This window comes from Haliotis cracherodii, unplaced genomic scaffold (assembly GCF_022045235.1).
Source record: "Haliotis cracherodii isolate W230 unplaced genomic scaffold, xgHalCrac1.p SCAF_16, whole genome shotgun sequence".
NCBI lineage: Eukaryota > Metazoa > Mollusca > Gastropoda > Lepetellida > Haliotidae > Haliotis > Haliotis cracherodii.
In genome coordinates this window covers 25,898,476-25,920,781 of record NW_027266271.1, presented here as the reverse complement: position 1 = coordinate 25,920,781, position 22,306 = coordinate 25,898,476, and the positions used below count along the sequence as shown (strand labels likewise).

The following is a 22,306-nucleotide window of genomic DNA, read 5'->3' as shown; positions in this document are numbered from 1 at the left end:
AGTGCTTTTGTGGGCAAAAGTGAAAGAAATGGCTTCTACTAAAACTGTCTTAGTATATAATGGTGTAATGATGATGGAAATAATGCCTTGGTGTATCAAAAGCTAGCAAGTGAGAAGTTATTATCAAGGGTGTGGTCAAACGCAACAAGCTGCTCTCTCTATTACAGGTACCATAAAACAAAATGGGGCATCATGTTAACAAAATTTCACATTTTGTTAATTGTACATTTATTTCATTTACAGGTAAATAGAATCAGCCTAAATATTAATTCAAAGGAAACAGATATAGATATCAACAGGAAAAAAAGAAGAAGTTTACAATTAACTGGTTCTCAGGCAAAATGGGTTGGCTTGTACCGCATTTGGAAACATGGCAGCCATATGAAGGAGGCACCTAGAATTGGCTTCACAAATTGTACTTATGTTGGTACCATATTCACAGTATTAAGTTCCCAGCTAAAATAATTGCCCTCCCCAGACCAACTTTGTAACCAATCTTAAGTAGTCTATATATTACATCACAGTTCTAAATGTCTTTGTTGTATGCAAATCAGAAGCACACAAGGGGATCATAGTTACCAAGGATATATTATCCAAAATGTTTTGGTTTCATCAACATTTGAGCTAATTCTATTCACTACCACTTGATCTCTGAAAACATATTTAACTTGTCTGTGGTTTCAATAAACGCCCCTTTAGTAAATTTTCTAACCACCCCAGGCACTTGTTACAGCGAATATGGTAAATGAACTTGGGTCTCCAGTGTGACAAGAAGGTAACACTCCAACCAGTATCCAGCCCTTAATAAAAGGGGTCAGTTTCTTTATATATGACAAGTCCATCTATGACATATTGTATAATTTTACCTGAGAACCAAGATAATCAAGCTAATTTTTCTCAGTATTATAAACAAGACAATTTTTTATCAAAAACACAATTTAGCATGCAGGTACAAATGTCGACAGTATGTGTCTGCTATTACACAAATGAAATGTAAACATATAGGTAGAAAATTTGTACAATGGAGTAAACATCTGTAAATATAATACATGACAGTCTACATTTAAAAATTAACTCCTAAAAATACACAAAATATTGAACTCAGTCCCAAAGTAATCTATACAAAATACACAAACTGTTGCACGCCTGAATAGCACTTAGGCAAAACACTGAAAGCACTGTTAATCAACTGATGACACATAGCAGGAGATATGACTGGCTAAATATCACTACACTGAAAACCCCCGTCCCCACACATCCAGCAAAGAAAGCAATGAAAGAAGCAAGACTCAATCATTCAGTAATAATATATTCTCATTTGATGTACAATATGTATCTGAGGGAGCATCCATTTGATTTCTATGGGGGTGAGTGGTAATATTTTTGTTACAAATAGTTTTGTTCAGAATTATGCCCAAAATTATGTTTGTTGGCAGTGATGAAATAAATGAATAGTTTGTTTTGTGGAAAATACCCAAATGTCAAAATCGTTGTGCTATTACAGAAAAGATTTTTTGATGGTGTTCAGCAAATAAATAGATTGCTGGAAACAGCTGAAAAAAGACACTTGTAGATTCTTCTCAGAATAATTTCCCTTCCCTACAGAAATCAAATGGATTCTCCCTAATTCAATTCAAAGACAAAGATGTTCACCTGATCATGAAAGATCTACCCTCGGTTCAGGTTAGCTTAACAGGCCGAGAATGGCTCAACCAGTGCGAGAAATAGCTCATGCCTGCATTCCAAAGGATCTTTATTAAGAAAGTAAACTTCCGTGTAGCTCACCTGACTTGTTAGCCAGACCAACTTTCGCACAGATCAGTCTCTCATCAACAGAAAGGACCACCCAATTCCTTTTCATATTACCATAATAATTCCGTCATGGCAGGATGTTCCTTATCTTATTTTGAGTAGTATATCATAATGGCAAGTCATAAAGCTGTTTTTTGTGAAAACATTTCTCAAGACAGCCTGAAACTATCTAACACATTGGACTCAATTAAATTAAATTTAATAAACTGAATTGTTTAACATCAGTTCTTGACCCATTGACAGACTTGTACAAGAGTCTACAGCAACACTACACGGACAGGAGACGGAGAAGCAGGGAGTTTTCAAACAAGCAGCTACAAAGACGACAATAAATAAAACTGATGAAATATTTAAACACGTTTAAAACATCAAATACTGAATGATGATTGGGCAAGTCATAGTAAGAGCACTTACAAAATGGTCAATAAATAGCAGGATTTGTATCATATAGGGACCAAAATACTTATTGCCATGGAAAATGTTTTTTACTCCTTAATTTCCATACAAATATGGAAAGCATACTGGAGATTGGTAGTCTCAATCCCCGGGATATATATATGCATATGCATCATCATGACATACACCAAACAGTTAGGACAACATCAGTAGCCATTTATGATTTATTTGATTAAGTCATTATTACAATATCATTCAATCATTTAATAATTTAATTTATTGCTCTTTTCCTCAAAAGACAGGAATCCTCCAACTGCAGTGTGAAACAGGTAAGAAACTGAAAGTCAGACATGTGTCTCGTTACACAGATATCTGTTCTGGTAGATCATGTGACATTCACAAACACAACACGACAAGCTTCGAGCATATCTGCAAAATATATTCACTCGCAGAAACTGTGAGGACAAATCACTCAAGGTTGTCTATTCATGTACCCCCTATCCCAAAGATGCTACACTTCAATGTCAAAATAAACTATAATTTAATTATACACAGTCTCTGGATATAATGGATGGCCAGTGAAGACAATATACCTAATTCTGGGTTGGACGATGTATGTAAATAGCACATAATATCCTTTGTTTCTTAAAAATAGTAACAGTATTTTATTTAAAGCACAAAAGGTGGACACTTAACCATGATTGTTTGAGGGTCATTTCTGACAAAAAATAGTTCTTCACACACATTCACAAAGTTCTATCAGCTACAGAAGCTTCTATTACAAACGCTTTAGCACAAACTTGTAGCTCAGTAACCATGGTAACAGATTTAATTTGCCAGAACAAAACTCAACCAGATATACACTGAGATCAGCAGAAAGTGTTTTCCTAACAACATGAACACTAGAGTAACAGGCATTTTCAACCAGAAACAAAATCATGGCTGGACAGTTAAAGCATAAATAAAATTAACAATTTTTCAAAATATATATCTCTGAAAACACAACCGGCTGGAGACAAGGAGGTAAGATAACAACAGAGTTAGAACCTAATGTGGGCAGCAAGAAATTTAGATGTGCTCACCGAAAGAACGACAAAACGACCGATCTTAAGTTTTCCTGACAAATGAAACAGGAAAGGTTCTGGTGGTTGACATGAGAAAATTCTATGACAAGGTCGAAAGTAGTTCTCTTTTAACAAACATGTGTTACAGAATTAGATGTAGTATTCTTAAACACAGTGTATGAAACAATTTATATATGGTCGTTGCAATTTGAAAATCTATCATCAACAGAAACCCCCTTCAACTTCCAACCTCAAACAAAAACTTTTGAAACATTTTAGAAACACTTTTGAATTTTCATGTTGCAATTCATAACTACTCATGAACCGGGATACTTAACTGTTTCAAGGTCAAGGTCATATCAAGATTATATGTAACTATAGTTACTTTTAATATGTAAAAACAGTGCATAATATAGACATCATGGGAAGACTTGACCCACACCATGTAAGTTACAAACACCCAAATATCATTGTCACTAACAAATTTATAGACAAGCTTCGACAAAAACAAATCATTGTAATAGTTTCATACCAATGAAAGTCACATTTTGAGGCCACAATGATTTAACTACTAGATTAAGAAAAAGAAATATCAAAATGTCAGACAGGAGGTATGGTATTTTCATATTTCATATATTTCCTATTTGCTCCAACTGTCGAGGCACATGTGTACATTAAATGTCAACTCACGTGAATCACATCAAATATTTCCATGAACTTAACAAATATGCAAACCACATAACGTTTTCGTCATCTCTGTTTTCGATGATAAAACATGAAAAGCTAATAATTAAACTATTATGGCCGCATACACCTTGACCTCATGGTACAAACAGAATACACCAGCGTAACACAAAACAACAATATCCTTGAGTTCCTAGTTGGCACTGGGGCTTCCAACCATACAACACAACAGAAGTCGTAACACTGATCGTGACTGCGTGTCGCTTACATCGGCAGGAGATGACCACAGTAGTGTGGGCAACTATTGGCAGAACAGGGAGTTATCTAGACCGGCTCAGAGGCCGACATTTGGGCCCAAGTCTGCAGCAAATGTCAGAAAATATTACGAAATTGGAATTAAAATATTTCCAATTCATGTTAATATTGAAACATTTCATGTGAAATGTCAACATGTATTTCAATGATATAAAGAGAAAAAGGTTTTAATGCTTAGTTTAACATTATTGATTGTAATGTTAATATACAAAGTTAAAAGACCTCTGAACTTCAAAAAACAAATTAAAAAAATTAAAAAATCCCACTTTGAACGAATAACAAAAAATCCCAATTTGTTTGCCAAGGGCTCTTAGTCTGGAATCCTAGGTAAATCCCTGCTCCATGACCTGAGAATTCATATGGCCACTATGTGGTGAAGCCGCAACTTTCAGCAGCCAGGTCAAGCCACGGCATAGCTTTACATCACCACCTGTCCACATTGCTTCAATGTCAGCAAACACTTCGGCTCACAGTGTTCATTCCAGGACATGCCATGAGTTATACACAGCCGTATTGTATGACGTGACTAAAACCCCACCCGTGTGACTATTACAGCAGTCATACGCACACACGGGTGATGGAGGAGCGTCGTGCACGGTACTGACGATGACATTAAGTGAGCAAAATACTGAGCCCCATTCCACCATATTTCATACAGAGTAAAATAGGCAAGAATATTTGAACAATTCGCCACAAAGCTGTAAAAGTACTTCATAGTTGGAATGGTTTGTAAATGTAACTGAATTTCTTTCATTTTCCTAGAAAACTAGACGACATTACCAAGTTACTTATCACAGGTGTTCCTGGTTTACAGATATCAAATCAGTCTGAATCGTGAGCAACTCAACAAAACATAAACCACATAACAACGTCTTAACAGACACCCAGGTAGTTCCAAGTCAAACACAATCTTATCATCAGAATTCTAATCAATCAACGCCTAAAAAGAGTTTGCAACAATGGTTTCATTGGGTCAAAAATCTGTAAAATCAGTCACAGACTTTATCACGACAGGGGAGACAATAAGTTTTCAACATGCTGAACCCAGGGAACGAAACCAGCAGGAGGCAGGACAAGCCAACACTCTACCCACTGGGCTAATCCCAGACTCTGCTGGTGTTTATTCTTCCTTATATATTTCAGTGTTTTGGGGTTCATGGAACAGGACAATGTCTGTAGTATCTTCCATAGGACTTGCCCACCTCCGATAATTTATCATGTATTATTTTTCTCCACAAAAATCATATGCTCTCTTACGTGAATAAACCTGTATTTTTCTAGGGTTCATAGCGGGTATGTTTTTTCTGAACCCGATTCCGAGACTAAATTCATATTAAATTTATAAATGTATATCTATATTCCCACATAACAAGAGTATGAATGGTCTCAGCACCATATATTCAAGCATACATGAAGGAGAAGCTGAAGGTTATGTCATACCACACATACACACAAGCAGAAAGTGCTCATCCTGGTTCTACACCCAGGCAGTATATATTAGTAACATACCAAAAATAGAGCACTTTGGACAATATTATTACTTGGGTTGAATGTACAATGCATAGTGGCTGTGAAAGGCAGGGACGATGGAATGTTAATGGTCATGATGAAACTGGTAAAATACATGGGTGCTTTGGCAAGATCATGCAGGCTATCGATGATTAATACGATCAGTATCTATAAACCACACTGCCTGAATTAGGGAATAATTCAGATTGTCATTGACTTCAATTCTGACACTTTCAGGCATGTATGGTTCAGAAAGTGTTGAAGGCAACATCAGCACTTTGTTTCTGAAATATCTTTACTCCAAAGCTAAAGTGGCAATATGGAACTAGCTGATATGTAACTTGTGTCCCAGATAGTCAGTTCCCTGAACAATGCCTTAAAAGAAAAATAAATGATTCCTCCTTATTAAATACTGTATAGATGCTTAAGCAAGCCTAATTAAATATGATAATTATTACAAGGACTGGTACAGACCAGTGGAGAACTCTATATACGTACACCAGATGATACAGTGTGTTTCTTTATGTATGTGTTTATTGAAAGCTATACTCTTCTAACTGACATTATATGCTTTACAAGGAAATTTCACATGATGGTTATAGGGAAATAATTACCTTATTATTTATTATGCAAATAATGTGAAACTTTGCCACATGAAGAGCTCTTGACATCAAATACTCGCCAAAGCACCAATTTTCACCAAATTCAGGTAATTAGGGAATAGTTATTCTATGATTGCATGTCATGATTGATCAAGGATAAGCACCTATATGTCATCAAGATGGCGATTTTTCAACGATTTAATGATGGTCTTAACGACGGCAGCAGCCGCCAGGGAGGCATAAGGCGCCCATTCCTTCCCCTTTGAGCCATCTCGGTAATCAGCGACTCCGCGGACAAACATGAAACTTTCCTTCACATTTCCGCAGATTGAATCTAAAACTTGATCGAATTCTGTATCAAAGGCAGAAATGCCGTACTTTGTTGCGAAGTCTAATTTGGTGGAATCGTTCCTCACAACACGGGCTCCCGAGCCAAACACTCCGAAATGCAACTTCGGTACGTCGTGACGAGCAACGATGCCCTCTGGTGGTTCCGGGTGCTGGACTTCTATCACCTGACCCTCACCTACGTTGATGTACAGACGATCAGAAGCTGTTGGCGGGCGGGCGAAGTTGGATTCCTGGGCCATTAGGAGGTCTTGACCTTCTTGGATGTACTTCTCCCAAGGAGCATAATCAGGGTTGGCCTGTCGGGATTCATCAATGTTCTCTGCAATCTTTTGTAGGACCAGGTCTCTCGGGGACCAGTTCTTGAGGTTGTAGTGGACCTGACCCTCGCGATCCTGCACAATCTTCTCACAGTAGTAATAGATGTAGCCCTTGTCGTTGCAACGGGAGATGATGACGTCCCCCAGGCGGACATGTTTGCTGTAGTCCGTAACGTGTGGCACACCACCGGCAGCACCCACGACGAACACGTGTTCGATGTTCTGGAATGATCCTGCAATAAAGGATGATGGTTCAGGACTCGCTCAACTTACATGTGAAAACTGTTCATCTCAACAGTACTATTCCTGGCAAAATTGACAGGAATAATAGAATTCTCGAAAAGAACATTCATACAAAGTAAAGTCGCTTTAATCATCAGGATTGGCAGTCCTAACAAATAAAATGTGTATGAAAATTACCTGGTTATAATTTTTTTAGCATCATGTTCAATGCAATGATGTCATCTTTGAAGTATCTTAGTTAGATCTATACGTCATCGACACAGTTTAGTCACAATTTTCTCTTTTTTTGTGTGTGAATTATTTCGAGAATAATTTGTCACTACAAACATATTTTTAACTTCGAAGAAAAGCGAAACATTTCCTTGCACTAAAAATGGACAATAGGAAACCCTGATGGTAACAGACATCTGACTTTGTTCGAAAAATATACTTAGAGGAATATTACCGGTGTTTTTTCAACAACTAATAATTATAAGGTACTGCCAGTCACATGAATTACCGGTCCCAGCCTAATTTAAACGGTCAACGGGAACACTGATAACACACAAACTTTTACAACAGTAATCGGGATCTTCTGGCAGTCAACTCAACATACATTACCCAGTGACACCCCCTACATCAACTCAAGAACCCCTTGGTTCACTTTCAACCAACATATTATAACCAACCAACAAAGTATACTTTGCTTAACAAACTTGTTCACTCACCAAGAAGTCTGGTCGTGGAATTTCCTGAAGAAATTTGAGCAGCTCTGAAATGTCCAATAGCTGGAAGTTTGGTGGACACAACCTTGTGCTCTCCGATGTACCCAATGGTGTACACGTTGGATTCACCTGACGGGAGAAATTGTGTGAGAAACATTTGAAATGAGAACATGGGAATCTAGGTGACAATAAGAGAAACAAGAACATCAATGTTTATCCCAGTAGTTGGCGTAGGAATATGCTGAGCTGCAGTTACTCCAGTTGTTGCCATAAGTGACATTAAGTTCCCCTCTGACTTGGCATAATGACCGGAACACTAGTTACAACCAGTACTACATGATTATACCATAGAGTTAATGTCAGTATTACAGAGATACAAGCGAAAACATAATGTCCCCAACAGTGAGTGAGTGAGTTTGGTTTTACGCCACTTTTAGCAATATTCCAGCAATATCATGGCGGGGGACACCAGAAATGGGCTTCACACAATGTACCCATGTCGGAAATCGAACACGGGTCTTTGGCGTGACGTGCAAACACTGTTACCACTAGGCTACCCGACCGCCCCCTCCCCGAAGCAACAGCAACCCACACACAGAGTGAGCAATATTGCACCGTGACACATTTACTTTCTAAGGCAAAGTAATTTGTCACACAGAGTTGAGTCCCTTAGGTGTGCCAGAAACCATGATAATGGGTTCAAATCCCCGATTCACAGTAATCTTGTTACTCGGTTTGTCAGCACCATCCTCATGGCCTTCTCTAGTGGTAAACACACAAGACCTGCATTACTTTGTGCTTTTCTTCCACATCAAACTGACGCTGTCATATAACTGAAATTCTATTCAAACCAGCATCAAAACCAAACTCACTCCCATCTTCCTGAGACAAGTAAGTTAACTGACTTTTAAAGTCCAGTTTCCACCCTTGCTGAACTTTGCTAGAATTATGAAGTTATATTTTGTCTTGAAGGGGCACTGCCATTTTGTTTGAAGCAAATACATGTGATGTGAGAGGTGGAATCTGATTGGTCACTAGGAGGGACATAGAAGGGACTATTCCAGCCAGGTTCGGCAAGGGTGGAAACCAGACTTTTATAGTCAGTTAACTCCCTTGTGTCAGGAAAATGGCTAACTCCATGTACTTTATATACTGGAGATGGCCTCTGATCCTCTTTATCTCATAACCTGTAGTGGGAGTTTAGGACCTGTCCTGCCCTGAAACCTCACAGCGGGGACAATAGTCTCTTGACCTGGTTAGTGTTAGAGTGACCTCCCCTTCCACTGACCTTCAGTCTTGTACTTCATGTAGGTGGTCTTGTTCTCCATCATGGCGTCGATGGCAAGCTTCTCACAGTACATAGCGGTAATGATGGCGATGCTGGGCTGCTGGCCGGATGCAATGGTCGGCATCTGTTTCACCATCTTCACCTCTGCAACACACAATGTATGTCATGTGAACCAGTTCCCATAAAGTTTGCCTGCCAAGGACAGTTAGTTTCAAATCCTGGATAAATCCCTGACATTACTTCTGGTATCCCATTAACTAAGACTAAAATCTTATTGACCTTTCTGCATTACTTTCTTTTCAATTGGTAGAAGCAAAAATCCTTTTCAATAAATAATGTAGGAAATTCACAAGATGTTTCTTTGTTACTTCAAGAATTGTTCCTAAATTCAATTGTTATAAAACCACAAGGCCAACTTATCCCTCACCTGTCTTCGTATCGAGCACCTGCCTGACAATTCCACCATTTTCCATTTCCTTCACCAGCTCCTTATCGTACAGACCCTTCAGCTGCTCTGTGACCATGATCTCTTCTGAGGCTGTGATTCTGAAGCCAGATTGAGTGAGACATGTCAAAGCAGGTAACCTCCATGCCAACAGGGGTCGGCGTACATCAGGTGACGGTGTGCCACCATGCCAGCAGGGGCCGGCGTACATCACATGACGGTGTGCCACCATGCCAGCAGGGGCCGGCGTACATCAGGTGACAGTGTGCCACCATGCCAGCAGGGGTCGGCGTACATCAGGTGACGGTGTGCCACCATGCCACCATGGGCCGGCGTACATCAGGTGACAGTGTGCCCTCATGCCACCATGGGCCGGCGTACATCAGGTGACGGTGTGCCCTCATGCCAGCAGGGGTCGGCGTACGTCAGGTGACAGTGTGCCACCATGCCAGCAGGAGCCGGCTGACATCACGTGACGGTGTGCCACCATGCCAGCATGGGCAGGCGTACATTAGGTGACGGTGTGCCACCAGCCAGCAAGAGCCAGCGTACATCAGGTGACGGTGTGCCACTATGCCAGCAAGAGCCAGCGTACATCAGGTGACGGTGTGCCACCATGCCAGCAAGAGCCAGCGTACATCAGGTGACGGTGTGCCACCATACCAGCAGGAGCCGGCGTACATCAGGTGACGGTGTGCCACCATGCCAGCAAGAGCCAGCGTACATCAGGTGACGGTGTGCCACCATGCCAGCAGGAGCCGGCGTACATCAGGTGACGGTGTGCCACCATGCCAGCAGGAGCCGGCGTACATCAGGTGACGGTGTGCCACCATGCCAGCAAGAGCCAGCGTACATCAGGTGACGGTGTGCCACCATGCCACATGAGCTGATTAATATATTTTGTTCTTACTTCCTAAATATAACTTGGTCAATATTCATCTAACACAACACTAACACAACACCAACCACCCCACACCAAACCAGAGTGCCAGCTACTTGCATGACAGAGTTACCTCCCCTCACCCAGCTGTCATGCAGAATTTGTGTTTCATGAAGACTGCTCCTGTGCTATTTAGATAACATTCTGTCGACATTCTATCCCAGTTTGATGCAGCCCTCAGACATTTTCCAATTCAGTAAATCCATGAGCACGGGTATGGGGCTGACAAAACAAGCCTGGAATTGAAACCTTCAATCTTCAGATTTCTGGCATGCCTTAGACAACTAGGCCACCCCTGTCCCCAACAAGCTGAGACCCCTGTCTACAGAACAACCTCGTGTTGATGCTGATGCACACTCACCTGACAAGATCCTCCACGGCCAGCACGTTGGGGTAGGCCGACTCCAACACGGTGAGAATCTTCTCACGGACAATCTCCTCCGTCGGCCTCGTGTCTTCTCTCATCAGACCTGCAACATTTGCAACAAAACATGTACCACTGACACCGATGCTGAACAGACCGGCTATAACTCCCATTCTGAACACAGAGCTCATAGCCTCTGAGTAACACACCAAACCCTGCCTGGTATTCACTGTATATGTTCCAGGACAGAACCAAAGTGATAAACTCAGCTATATCTGAAATACATCTTGTTGAAATGTGGGAAATACAGAAAGATGACTTGATCATAACCCTCCACCATTATAAATGCATCCATGAGAATTGAGTAGACATATTACATACGATATAATGATTCCATGATTACAATTATCAAGCCTGTAGGAACAGTTACAGATTTCCTACATAAAACAGTCCGGATTGAGCACAAATTATTTTGAATACCGGTATATATTTTGTTCCTACTTCCCAAATTTCCGGAATAAAACTTGGTCAAAATTCAGTATACAGGCACTTTTACAACATCCAGCACAACACCAACCACCCCACACCAAACCAGAGTGCCAGCTACTTGCATCACAGGAGTTACCTCCCCTCACCCAGCATCCACCACTGTCCTCCAATATAAACATTTGCTGCAACATTTCAGCAATGTATTATTCATGTGCAGGTCATTCCTGGTGTGCATGTGAATGAAGAAGTAGAGTTGTACATGGTAACAATATACCAGCACTACCCTTTGAGTCCTCACCAGACAAGCTAGTAGTTGGTAGTAGTTTTTACCATCTAATGCCCATAATAGTCAGTCCAAGAGTGTGTGTGTATCTGCTTGTACTAGTCTAGACTAATGCCGATTTTATAGTGCTAGCCTACCGAAATATTATGCCACAGTTTAACATGAATACCCCACTCAGACACAGTATACTGACTCCGAGCTGATGAGTCCTCATTTGAAACCCTAATGCTGTACACCAGGCAGGGTAACAACATGTACCATCTTTTAACGTCTTTTGGTATGACGTGGTCGGGGATCGAACCCATGACCTTCCGCTTTCCAGGTAGACGCTCTACCACGTGACTGTGATGAGATGACCACAGCCAACCAATGCTAATGCCCTGGCAAACATACACCATGAGCAAGATCACATTCTCGGAAGTCAATGACACAAATTATGATACAGCGAAAAGCTGGATCTTCAAAGGTGGTGGTCACCGGTTGCATTTTTAGCCATTTTCAGCAGCCATGTGTGATTTTAATCACACATTATATGCACAAGGTCTGGGCTACAGTCGTGGAAACAACTATCTGGATTTTGAAATGCCCCCTGAACAAAATAAGGAAGAACTGAAAAGCCACACAACACAAACTCCAACCCTCAACACAACAACATGCAACTGTCATGCAAACTGAAACCTAAAAAAAGGTAGTCATGGCTCGACTAAAACTGAAAACAAAACTATCTGTCACAAAATCATGAAACATTAACCAAAAACTGTGCTATCAACAAAAGGATTTTCGTTTGTCTAACTAAAGGGCATAACAGTGCAGGGAGACATGAGAGAGTAGACAGTACAAACTCCTCACACCACAGAGCTCCACACACCAACAACAACACCAAACACCTACTGGAGTGTGCAATACTCACCAAACCCATCAAACCCTTCTTCTCCTGAGCAGCAGAGGAAACAGTCTCAGTATTAGATATAGTAATAGAAACTGATGTCAACTCTCACCAAGGCGTATTTAGTATTCAAAAAGTGTAAACTCTGGTAAAAGCAACATTGTATTTGAAGAGAATTGGAAAAGCTATATTTAAAAGTTATGTCTCTTCAGGTATTAAGTTTTAATGTAAGTTTAGAATTATGCAAGAATGGATGTTTAAATTGCTAAATTTTTATTTTAACCTATCTTGAAAACAGCATAATGCAGGTAATGCATGCATATAGGAAAACTCGAAGTCCGGAGGTCAGATATAGAACAAATATGACACCTGATTGGGGTAGATACATTCATAGGTTCACTGAGAAGTCAACCCTAAAGGGAGACAATCAAGAACAAATTGGATCATCGGGGGGGGAACATAGTAAACAACATTTTTGTGAAATATTCCAGCTTTATGATAGTGGTCTATAAATAATTGAGACCAGAACAGACAATCCAGTGATTGACATCATGAGCATCGATCTATGCAATTGGGATATGATGACATGCATCAACCAAGTCAGCCAGCCTGCTAGTCACCTCTTACGACAAGCATGGGTTGCTGAAGACCAATTCTAACCTGGCTCTTTACGGGGACACTATCAGCATGACTGACTTTGGTTTTGACCACAAAAAAAACCCACAAAAAATGAATCTTATTACCAATCCCATCACAAGCTGAAACAAGTGATTGTCAATTGGGTGTAAATGTGACAATGCCTGTGGTGAGGTCAATAATTGATTTAATTTGCTGATGCTTTTCGTGAAGAGAAAAAAAGTTGTACTTTATTATATACTGGTAGAATTTTGTTCAAAGTAACAAGCTTCCGCCCAATTTGCAATGGTTGCCAACTCTGGAAAAATGTCACTAGGGATCCTAATAGCTGTTTGTTGTATCAGTACACTATCTTCATATGACAAAAAAAAGCATCATAAAGCTGAAAATGGTGGGCATATTGCTAATGCATCAATTAAAAATTGGGATGTTTTTTTGTTGTTGTTTAAACCGCACTCAGCAATATTCCCATACAATGCAGTGATTGATATCATAAGCATTGTCCCACACCATCAGGGAACGATGACACGGTATCAACCAGGCCTGGCATCCTGGATTCGTTACGATCATACAGCAACAAGCAGAGGTCACGAGGGACAAACCCGGAACCCCCACCACCCAATTGATATAATGAAATCATCGTCCTCTCATGAACCTTCAAAGTGATGTGAAAACCATTACCAAAGGAAATAGAAAAAGTTGTAGGTACTGGTACCCATATTCTTGGGAGTGTGAATTATTTCCCTACTGTGTGACAAGTTGGTGACAGGGCACATGCACGTTGCTGACATTATACCAGGAGGGAAACATACTGCATTCCACTAGTTCATGTTCTAGTAAACAACTAGTAACTAGGGTACTACTTGGATTGTAATCAATCTGTGCATAATTAAAGTGACAATACAAAACCACTCTACGTGAATGAATGAATGAATGAATGAATGAATGAATGAATGAATGTTTAGTCCTACCAGACATAATAGGCTTCAACACCCAAATATGTATTAATTCTTTTGAAGGCACACATCACTAAACCATGCACTAAACAAATATCAATAGTGCAAAAGCTATAACAACCAGATTTATCTCAATCAATTAATTAGAAAAACAAAATGATTTACCTGTTAATCTATAAAAAACTTTTTAAAAAATCAACACAATGAACAAATTATAAAATCAAGACAATTTTCTTATGTTAAACAAATTGGAACAATATTCAAGTTTCTCTTCCCCCAAATCAAAGGAATGTGTTAAACAGAAAACATAAGCCTTATTTCATGCACCTGGTTGTCATAACAACAGGAAAACAATTAGTATAAAATGATGTCTTGTTTAGTGGGATCCCATCACCTACCTAGCTGGTCCAGCGAGATTGTCCTGCCTTAGTGGCAGAGGCACAGAAAGAAAGAAATACATGTCAACTTGCAGTCTCAGAGTTATTCCCCCTTGTGGGAGACAACATGGCAGTGCAAACCTATTTCTAGATCAGTATTTAGTTTCTACCTGACATTCATGCCGAAGTAAAGATGTGGATAGACAGTGGGGCAAGTTCTAGATAGACACAGAGACAGACAGATCTTGACAATACTGACACAAAGTATAAAAAGAATCAATTAATAAGATCTAATTTGTATGCTAAATAAAACCCCTCAACTCATTCTCTGGCAATAGCTAACTTAACATTGTGGTTGGCACTCAATATTTTGTACATTATAAATCAGAAAGTTCTTGCAGATTAGCCAGTACCTGAGAGCTAAGATTATTACTTCAGTCCCATGATTCTAATTATTCCTTCAGAAACATTTACTTCAGAACAAAAGATTGCACCTGTTTTCCTTTAAGAAACGGAGACAGTTTGATAGAATGCATGCATGAACACTCTGACTTTTTAACTGAGGTTATCTGCTGCAATGACAGAAGAGGGAATTTTCCAAGGTGCCTGCTGAGCCAGTCACACCCTGGTATAACGAGAAGGTCAATAGTCATTTGAAGCAGAAGGACTACATTCTGTCAACAGGAATCAAGTGTTTGAGGCCGGCTCTTCTGAAGCATCTTGTGAACTGACGAATGCTCCCTCATTACCATAATCTATTCAAAGTGTTCCCACCTGCTGCCACAGTAACATTCCTGCTGCATGCTGGACACAATCAACATTCCCACTCGCCCCAGATTGATCTCATGAATTACCATAAACAATGCAATCATCTCGACCCGAATAAAGCTACATCAAATATAAGAAACTTTCCTGGAATCATGTTAATCAAAACAGCCCCTGTTCCTGTGACCCCTTCCACAAAGCCATCTTAGCGAAGGTGATCGTAACTCCCAAACTTTAACACTGGCTTACGATAGTCGTAGCGCTAAGATCGCTATGTGGAACAGTGCCCTGATCCAGTATTGACTTCCTCCGTTGGTGGACACAGATCAACCGTATCTAAATGATTAAACACCTCCCTCCCTTGATGGAGGTAACCTTCCATCTTATCTGAACTCGACGTAGCCAGGGATCGTACAGTCACTGAGTGAGGTGTTTAACTACGCATGATGTACTTCCTCAGAAACAGGACATGCTGGCCCAACCATCCCCAACAGACATCACAGCACCTCGACTGTTGAATCACTTGTATCTTTCAATAGTCGTAGCAATGAAAAGACACAATTAAATGGTCTCTTAGCACATGACAACTTAGGCTCTTAGCATGACAACTTAGCCTCTTAGCATGACAACTTTGGCTCTTAGCATGATAACTTAGGCTCATAGCATGACAACTTAGCAGGGTTCATACAGATCTTTGGACTTTGCACTTTTTAAGCACTTTCCAAGGAAAAACATTTGTTTTCAAAGACTCTTTTCTCGTTTAACAATGCTTTTTACATTTCTTGGGTCCAAGTCATTGACCCGTATACAGTTTCTTGTGCCAAAATCACTGAGTCGAGAGTTTCAAGTGCTGATCATGATACCTTTAATTAAACTATATTCAGTAATACAAAGCACAAAGAGATTAACGCACATAAGCCATGATAGACAGAAGACAGTCTTTCTCTTTAAGCTGTAAGCGACAGGAAGTAAACAACTCATCAAAACGTGATCGACAATTATTTTCAGTAGTGAATCTGTTATGGCTATACCGATTTTATTTACATTCCAGCACTTTCCAAGAACTGTCCATATAATTCCAGCACTTTTCCATCACTACAAGAGTAAAATGGCAGTACAACCACTTTTCATCGCACATGGTTAAATTCAAGCATTTTTCAAATCTGTACGAACCCTGCTTAGGCTCTCATCACGACAACTTAGGCTCTCTCACCATGACAACATACTTCACAGACATAATATAGGGATTATCCAACGACAGAGAGAGAATATTCCGCAAAACAAGCCCATACTTAAAACATAAGTGCCTGAATAACATACACAGTTGTATGTATCTTGGGCCACAGAATAAACTGTCAGTCATGTTGTCCTAAGATTGCTTATTGTTACACAGCCATCCACATCTCAAGCAGTACTTGAAATAAAATATGAAAGTCCAGGAGTCCTTGTCCTTATCCAAAAGTGAAATATTTTGCAGTCTATGGATTCAAATTACACAGTAGCAAACCAGAATGCCTCCAGGACCCCTTAATGTCGGACACTGTCGAGTCGCATCCTTGTGTATCTACAAGTACAAGTACCACCATTGCCAGCCTATCGGTCTGCCTACCTGGGCTAAGTGGGGCCTCCCCTTCGTCCAGCTTCTCGATCTCCAGGTCCACCTTCTTGGCCATGCAGAACTTCTCTCCCTGCATCTGCTTCATGCACTTCTTGATGAACCCGATGTAGTCTGGACACAAACATGTATTACAGACAGTGACATTGTGTTGTCTTCAGTTGTGACCATGTATCATCCATCGCATTAAAATCAGTGCAATCTTAGTGCTCCCTACCACCTAACAAAGATCTGAGGACATCCCCTGACGGACCATGTCAAACGGACCTTTTGAAAACTTTGACCAACCAATGAAATGACAAACAAGAAGTTGACACTAGCCAATCAGAAAGCAGCTTTCTTGAGCTTCACTGTTCTTGTTTCAAATAGCGAATTCCATTCTAGGCTATTCTTTGAAAAATATCAATTCAAATTTTGAAAACTGAACAATAGAAAACTCTAACTCTTGAATGTCTAATGCAAAGATTGTATGGCAGAACTTCCCATGGGCTTGGGAAAGTCCCTTCTATGGTAAATGTTTATCCTACTGAAGCAAGAGATAAAGATGATTTTGATGGCATCTTAGTCGTAAGCCAATAACTGTTATTCGGAATAACCCCTGTTAACTTTTCGAGGTTGCATGATTAGAAAACACATTCCTATTGTCACTTTCCTGATTTGATACGCCACGCTCTGATTGGTCAAATGGAAGGTCATCCTAAGCCCTCGGGTCTTTCACTTAGCGGTAGTGAGAAATCAATCTGATTTAATACAGTTGCTGCTACATGCACTTCTTGATGAACCAGATGTAGTCCGAGACAAACAACATTCCTTCGTTGTGCATGTTTATCTCAGACTACGAAGGAATGTTGTTTGTTTGTTTGTTTGTTTGTTGCACTCAACAATATTCCAGCTATAAGCAATGTTGACCTATTTTCAGTTTCACTTTGTTGAAAACAAAACACACATGTATGGTGTGGAAAAAACGATCTTAAGAGTCAACTGTCTGATCGACAAGATCTACCGTGATTCTAACTGTTCCAAATCACATGACACAGGACATGCTATCCGGCTGAAGATCTTGCGTCATCCATTTTGTCAGTAACCAGGGACCTCACTTCTCTGAAATATGGAGTGATTTGAACTGACAATAAATCTCACCTCGAGGGAAGTTCTCTGGTCTGACAAGCTCCTTGAAGAAGTCATAAGCTGTCGTCACTTGATGGTAGTAGTCTGTATTTTCTTGGTACCAGAACTTAAGTTTCCGACTTTCCTGAAAGATGTGGACGAGTGATTATAGTTTACAATTGTAGTTGGATCTCACAGCGAGTCAGTGTAGGCAGCTGTGAACAGTATTTCAGTTATATCATGGCATGTCAGGCTGATGTGGGAGGAAAGCCTGAGTTGATGCAGAAAAAAACAGACACGTAATCATGGAGAACGGGAATCGAACCCATTATCTTAGGTTTCTGGAATGCTCTTTTCAGGAAAAAAGCCTTAAATATCTATCAAAAATATTTTAAGCCTTTGCATAATAATCATTGTCTTGAGGCAATTGGCAGAGTGAGTGAGTTTTAACACCGCTTTTAACAGTATTCCAGTTATATCGTGTTGTGTCAGCTTCATGTGGGAGGAAAGTCGATGGTGCAGGTCTCAGACGTTTACCACTTCGGTGAAACCCATGAGCACGGGTATGGTGCTGACAAACCTAGAAACATAATCGGGGCGAACCGGGATTCGAACCCACAATCATAGGTTTCTGGCGTGCCCAAGGGATGCAACTCTGCACAGCGAATCGCGGCGCCTTAGACGACTGGGCCACCCGTGCCCCCAATTCGCAGAGTGAGGTATGATGTAACTTGAACTTGTATTCGCAACCAAAGGTAACAGTAAAAACACTACTGATAACTAGAGGTGTGACACCATGGTGGGGGAATTTTCTTTCTTGCTTACTGCCACACTCAACAATATTACAGTTACATGGTGGCAGTAAATAATCCAGCAATAGGGATACGATCACATGCATCAACCAAGTCAGCAAGCCTGACCACCCGAGCCCCTTGGTCGCCTCTTACGGCAAGCATAAGTTGCTAAAGACCTATTCCAAGCTGGATCTTCACGGGTAAAACAAAACTGGAATTTGTTAAATGGGTTCTGCCTAAAGCATGGATAGTCTTCACACAAATTCTGTTACCTATGCATCACATCCAGATCCAGAGGTGAAGAAAAGCAAATCTTTGAAAAGAATTGTTCTAAAATGTAATTCCTCACCACATAATGCTGCCCCGTCTTCTGATCCACCAAGAAACACATGAACCCAAGCTGGAGCTGAGGCTTGCCGTACACCTCGTCATCTGGAACACACATCACACCATTGTTCACTATCATCATAATACAGCGTCACACGTCACTAGTCTGTTAGTTCAAGACGAATGAAAATCGAGGGAGACAATATCCTAAAATCTAGTTGCTTGACATAGCTAGTCCGAAATGAGCTGTGGACTAGTTGAATATAGGGTGAGTTGAAATTGGGTTTAACGTCACGTCCAAGATTATTGTACTGATATGGCGACGTGCATCTACGTGTGTGCGTGTTTGTGTGCGTGCGTGCCTGCGTGCTTGTGTGTGTTTGAACTAGTCTGGACTAATGCCAATTTATAATGCTAGCTCACTGAGATACCATGCCGCAGTTTAACATGGATACCATACTCAGACACAGTAAACTGACTCCGAGACGACCAGTTCTTGTTTTAACCTCTGGCCAAGCACCAGACAGGGTAACAACAAGTACCATCTTTTAACGTCTTTTGGTGTGACGCGTTTGGGGATCGAACCCCGACCTTCCGCTCTCTGGGCGCACGCTCTACCACAAGACCACGGAGGCGGTCTACACCCTTGTAATAATGCATGCCACTTACAGAACCACTGTTTTCACAAAAATGTATTGTTTGTTTTGTGCTGAATAAAAATATTGCCAGTTTCAAAGAAGATTTATGAAGTCCATCATTCAAGCACCATGAAGCGAGCAAGTCAACCATACACATCACATCAACAGTTTTACACCTATGAGGTGGGTGTTATTTTGTTTGTTGTTTAAGGCTGCACTCAGCAATATTCCAACTATTTGACGGTAGTATGTTAATAATGGTCTGGACCAATGTCATGATTGACATCATAAGCATCAATCTATTCCATTGGGATACAATGACATGCATCAACCAAGCCAGCGAGTCTGACCACCCGATCCAATTAGTCACCTCTTACAAGCATAGTCACCCCTTATGGCAAGCACGATTTGCTGAAGACCTATTCTCTACCTGGATCTTCCAGGGTCTATGAAGTGCGTGATTGAATGTTGTTTTATGTCCTGTCAGCTTCATCCCAATGATCTGTATTAACCGAGTGCATCAAACAAACCAGTGGTTGACAGCATGAGCAAACAATCACAAAGTTTAAGGAAGGCTTTCCCAAATGATTCGTGGTTAACAGTAACTTACAGTTGAATAGTTAATGAACAAAAAATGAATTTAACTGATGTCAGTGTAATATTAAGGACGGCCTTGTTATCACAAGCGACATGAAAGGGGGGTAACTGTGTATCATACTTCAATACAAAACATGGCCTTAACTTGGGTTTGACACTGGGTCTACACCACACAATGTTAAAAGACCTGCATGGGGCCACATCATTCCTTGTTTATTACAAGTAGTTACATGTAAAATTTCCTTTTGCATATATACCGTATATCGCTGTGTATAAGGCAAGTTTTTCGTACCTAAAATGAGGGGGTTAAGAAGGGGGGGATCTCACATTTTTTTTCCAGTTGTTTCACTTTCAGCTTCCACTGGCGATGTCAACCGATAGCCAGCCCAGCATTTGACAATAAAACTTCGCATTTCATCCTAAATAACTTTTCAAATAACTATTTACATACATAAACATGATTTGTATCTGTTTTCCTTGAATAAAGTTTAAAAATTTCTGCAAATAAAGTTGAAATGACCCTCGCCTCCATGCAGATTGTCAAACCAGCTGACACGGTAAAACAATCAACATCCGTGAGTAGAGAGCCGGAAGTACCGGTAATCATTTGCATATTTCACACGTGACCTAACATGTGATAACTGGTGAAGCTGAAATCAATTCCCGCTGTTTTTATAGTTGTATTAACAAGTGTTGAGACGGAATAAACACGCTGAATGTGAAGCAAACACAAGCCTAGTAAGTTACAACATAGTTAATTGGCGATTAAATTACTCACTCTTATGTTATTACTTCATAAATGAATTTTATTTTACGGGCACCAATTTGGTGTCGTACCGTGTAAACACAAAATGGCAACATGTGCTGGAGTTACACACGCGACCATTCATCGTAGAAAAAACAACGCAAGATAAACATATCTTTATTGCATATATAAGGTTTGTGTGCGCACTTGTGATGTGCTTCATTCCAGGTCGCTTTATATACAGAGTATAGGATTTTGGGTCAATTTTGAAGGCGTGTACAGGGGGGTCGTCTTATACGTGGGGTCGCCTTATACACAGCGATATACGTTACTGCTCGAAAGAAGTTAAAGAACACCTGATTCTTCCATATTACTGACACGTTACCTATAGTAATATGAAAAAATCAATTGTTCTTTAACTTCTTTTGAGTAGTATATCATTTGTTCAAAAAGCTAAGAAAAACTGATGAGCCTAAATTTGATACAAAGTAAATGTGAGCCTTCTTCAGCCATCTGCAAATGTTTACTTCAAACTTAAATAAAAACAAAAATTATTACGTGTGTTAAATTTTTGCATGTATCAAATTCAATACTTTTAAGCTAATAACATGCCTTCATGTTGATATCAGTATTTGAAATTAAATATTGTCAAATCAATATTCACTACACAGGTTTTCTCATCATCGGTCTTGTTTCTTTATCTAATGACCAATAAAAGACTTCATCTATTAGCAATTCACGGGAAGACTGCATCGAAAATCAATAATTCATAAACAGTTGTCAAACAAATGTAATTCGAGTGGCAAGCCGAAGGTAATTTGCTAGCTATGAAGAGTGCACTGTGTTCACGCAGATGACGGACTTTGTGCAAGTGTCTGCAACAAGCGGCGCTTGATTGATAGTGGCATATTAAACTGCCATTGATTTGTCAAACATCACCGAGAATCAGATTGCTTTTAACTATTCATGGCAGCAGACATACTATTATCCTCAAACATGTCAATAAGGTTTATGGGATTTGAGCCGCTCTAAAGAATCTCCATCCATTGAAGCAAAG

General features: G+C 40.2%; 1 protein-coding gene across 4 annotated transcripts in view; it reads right to left on the bottom strand.

Moving 5' to 3' along the window:
- Window positions 1-677: 677 nt before the first annotated feature.
- LOC139464014 (uncharacterized) overlaps window positions 678-22,306 on the bottom strand; it is a 46,306-nt gene continuing 24,677 nt past the window's right edge. For 2 of the 4 annotated variants that reach the window (XM_071245529.1, XM_071245526.1), the window contains exons 4-13: window positions 19,292-19,374; window positions 18,182-18,293; window positions 17,036-17,155; window positions 14,683-14,709; window positions 12,717-12,740; window positions 11,032-11,140; window positions 9,713-9,831; window positions 9,286-9,429; window positions 8,001-8,126; window positions 678-7,283 (exon numbers count right to left, since the gene is read on the bottom strand). In XM_071245529.1, coding sequence (XP_071101630.1) covers window positions 6,547-7,283; window positions 8,001-8,126; window positions 9,286-9,429; window positions 9,713-9,831; window positions 11,032-11,140; window positions 12,717-12,740; window positions 14,683-14,709; window positions 17,036-17,155; window positions 18,182-18,293; window positions 19,292-19,374 — 1,601 coding nt within the window. In that variant the 3' untranslated portion in view covers window positions 678-6,546. The remainder of the gene's footprint in view (window positions 7,284-8,000; window positions 8,127-9,285; window positions 9,430-9,712; window positions 9,832-11,031; window positions 11,141-12,716; window positions 12,741-14,682; window positions 14,710-17,035; window positions 17,156-18,181; window positions 18,294-19,291; window positions 19,375-22,306) is intronic. The other 2 variants (XM_071245527.1, XM_071245528.1) reach the window with 2 other exon arrangements.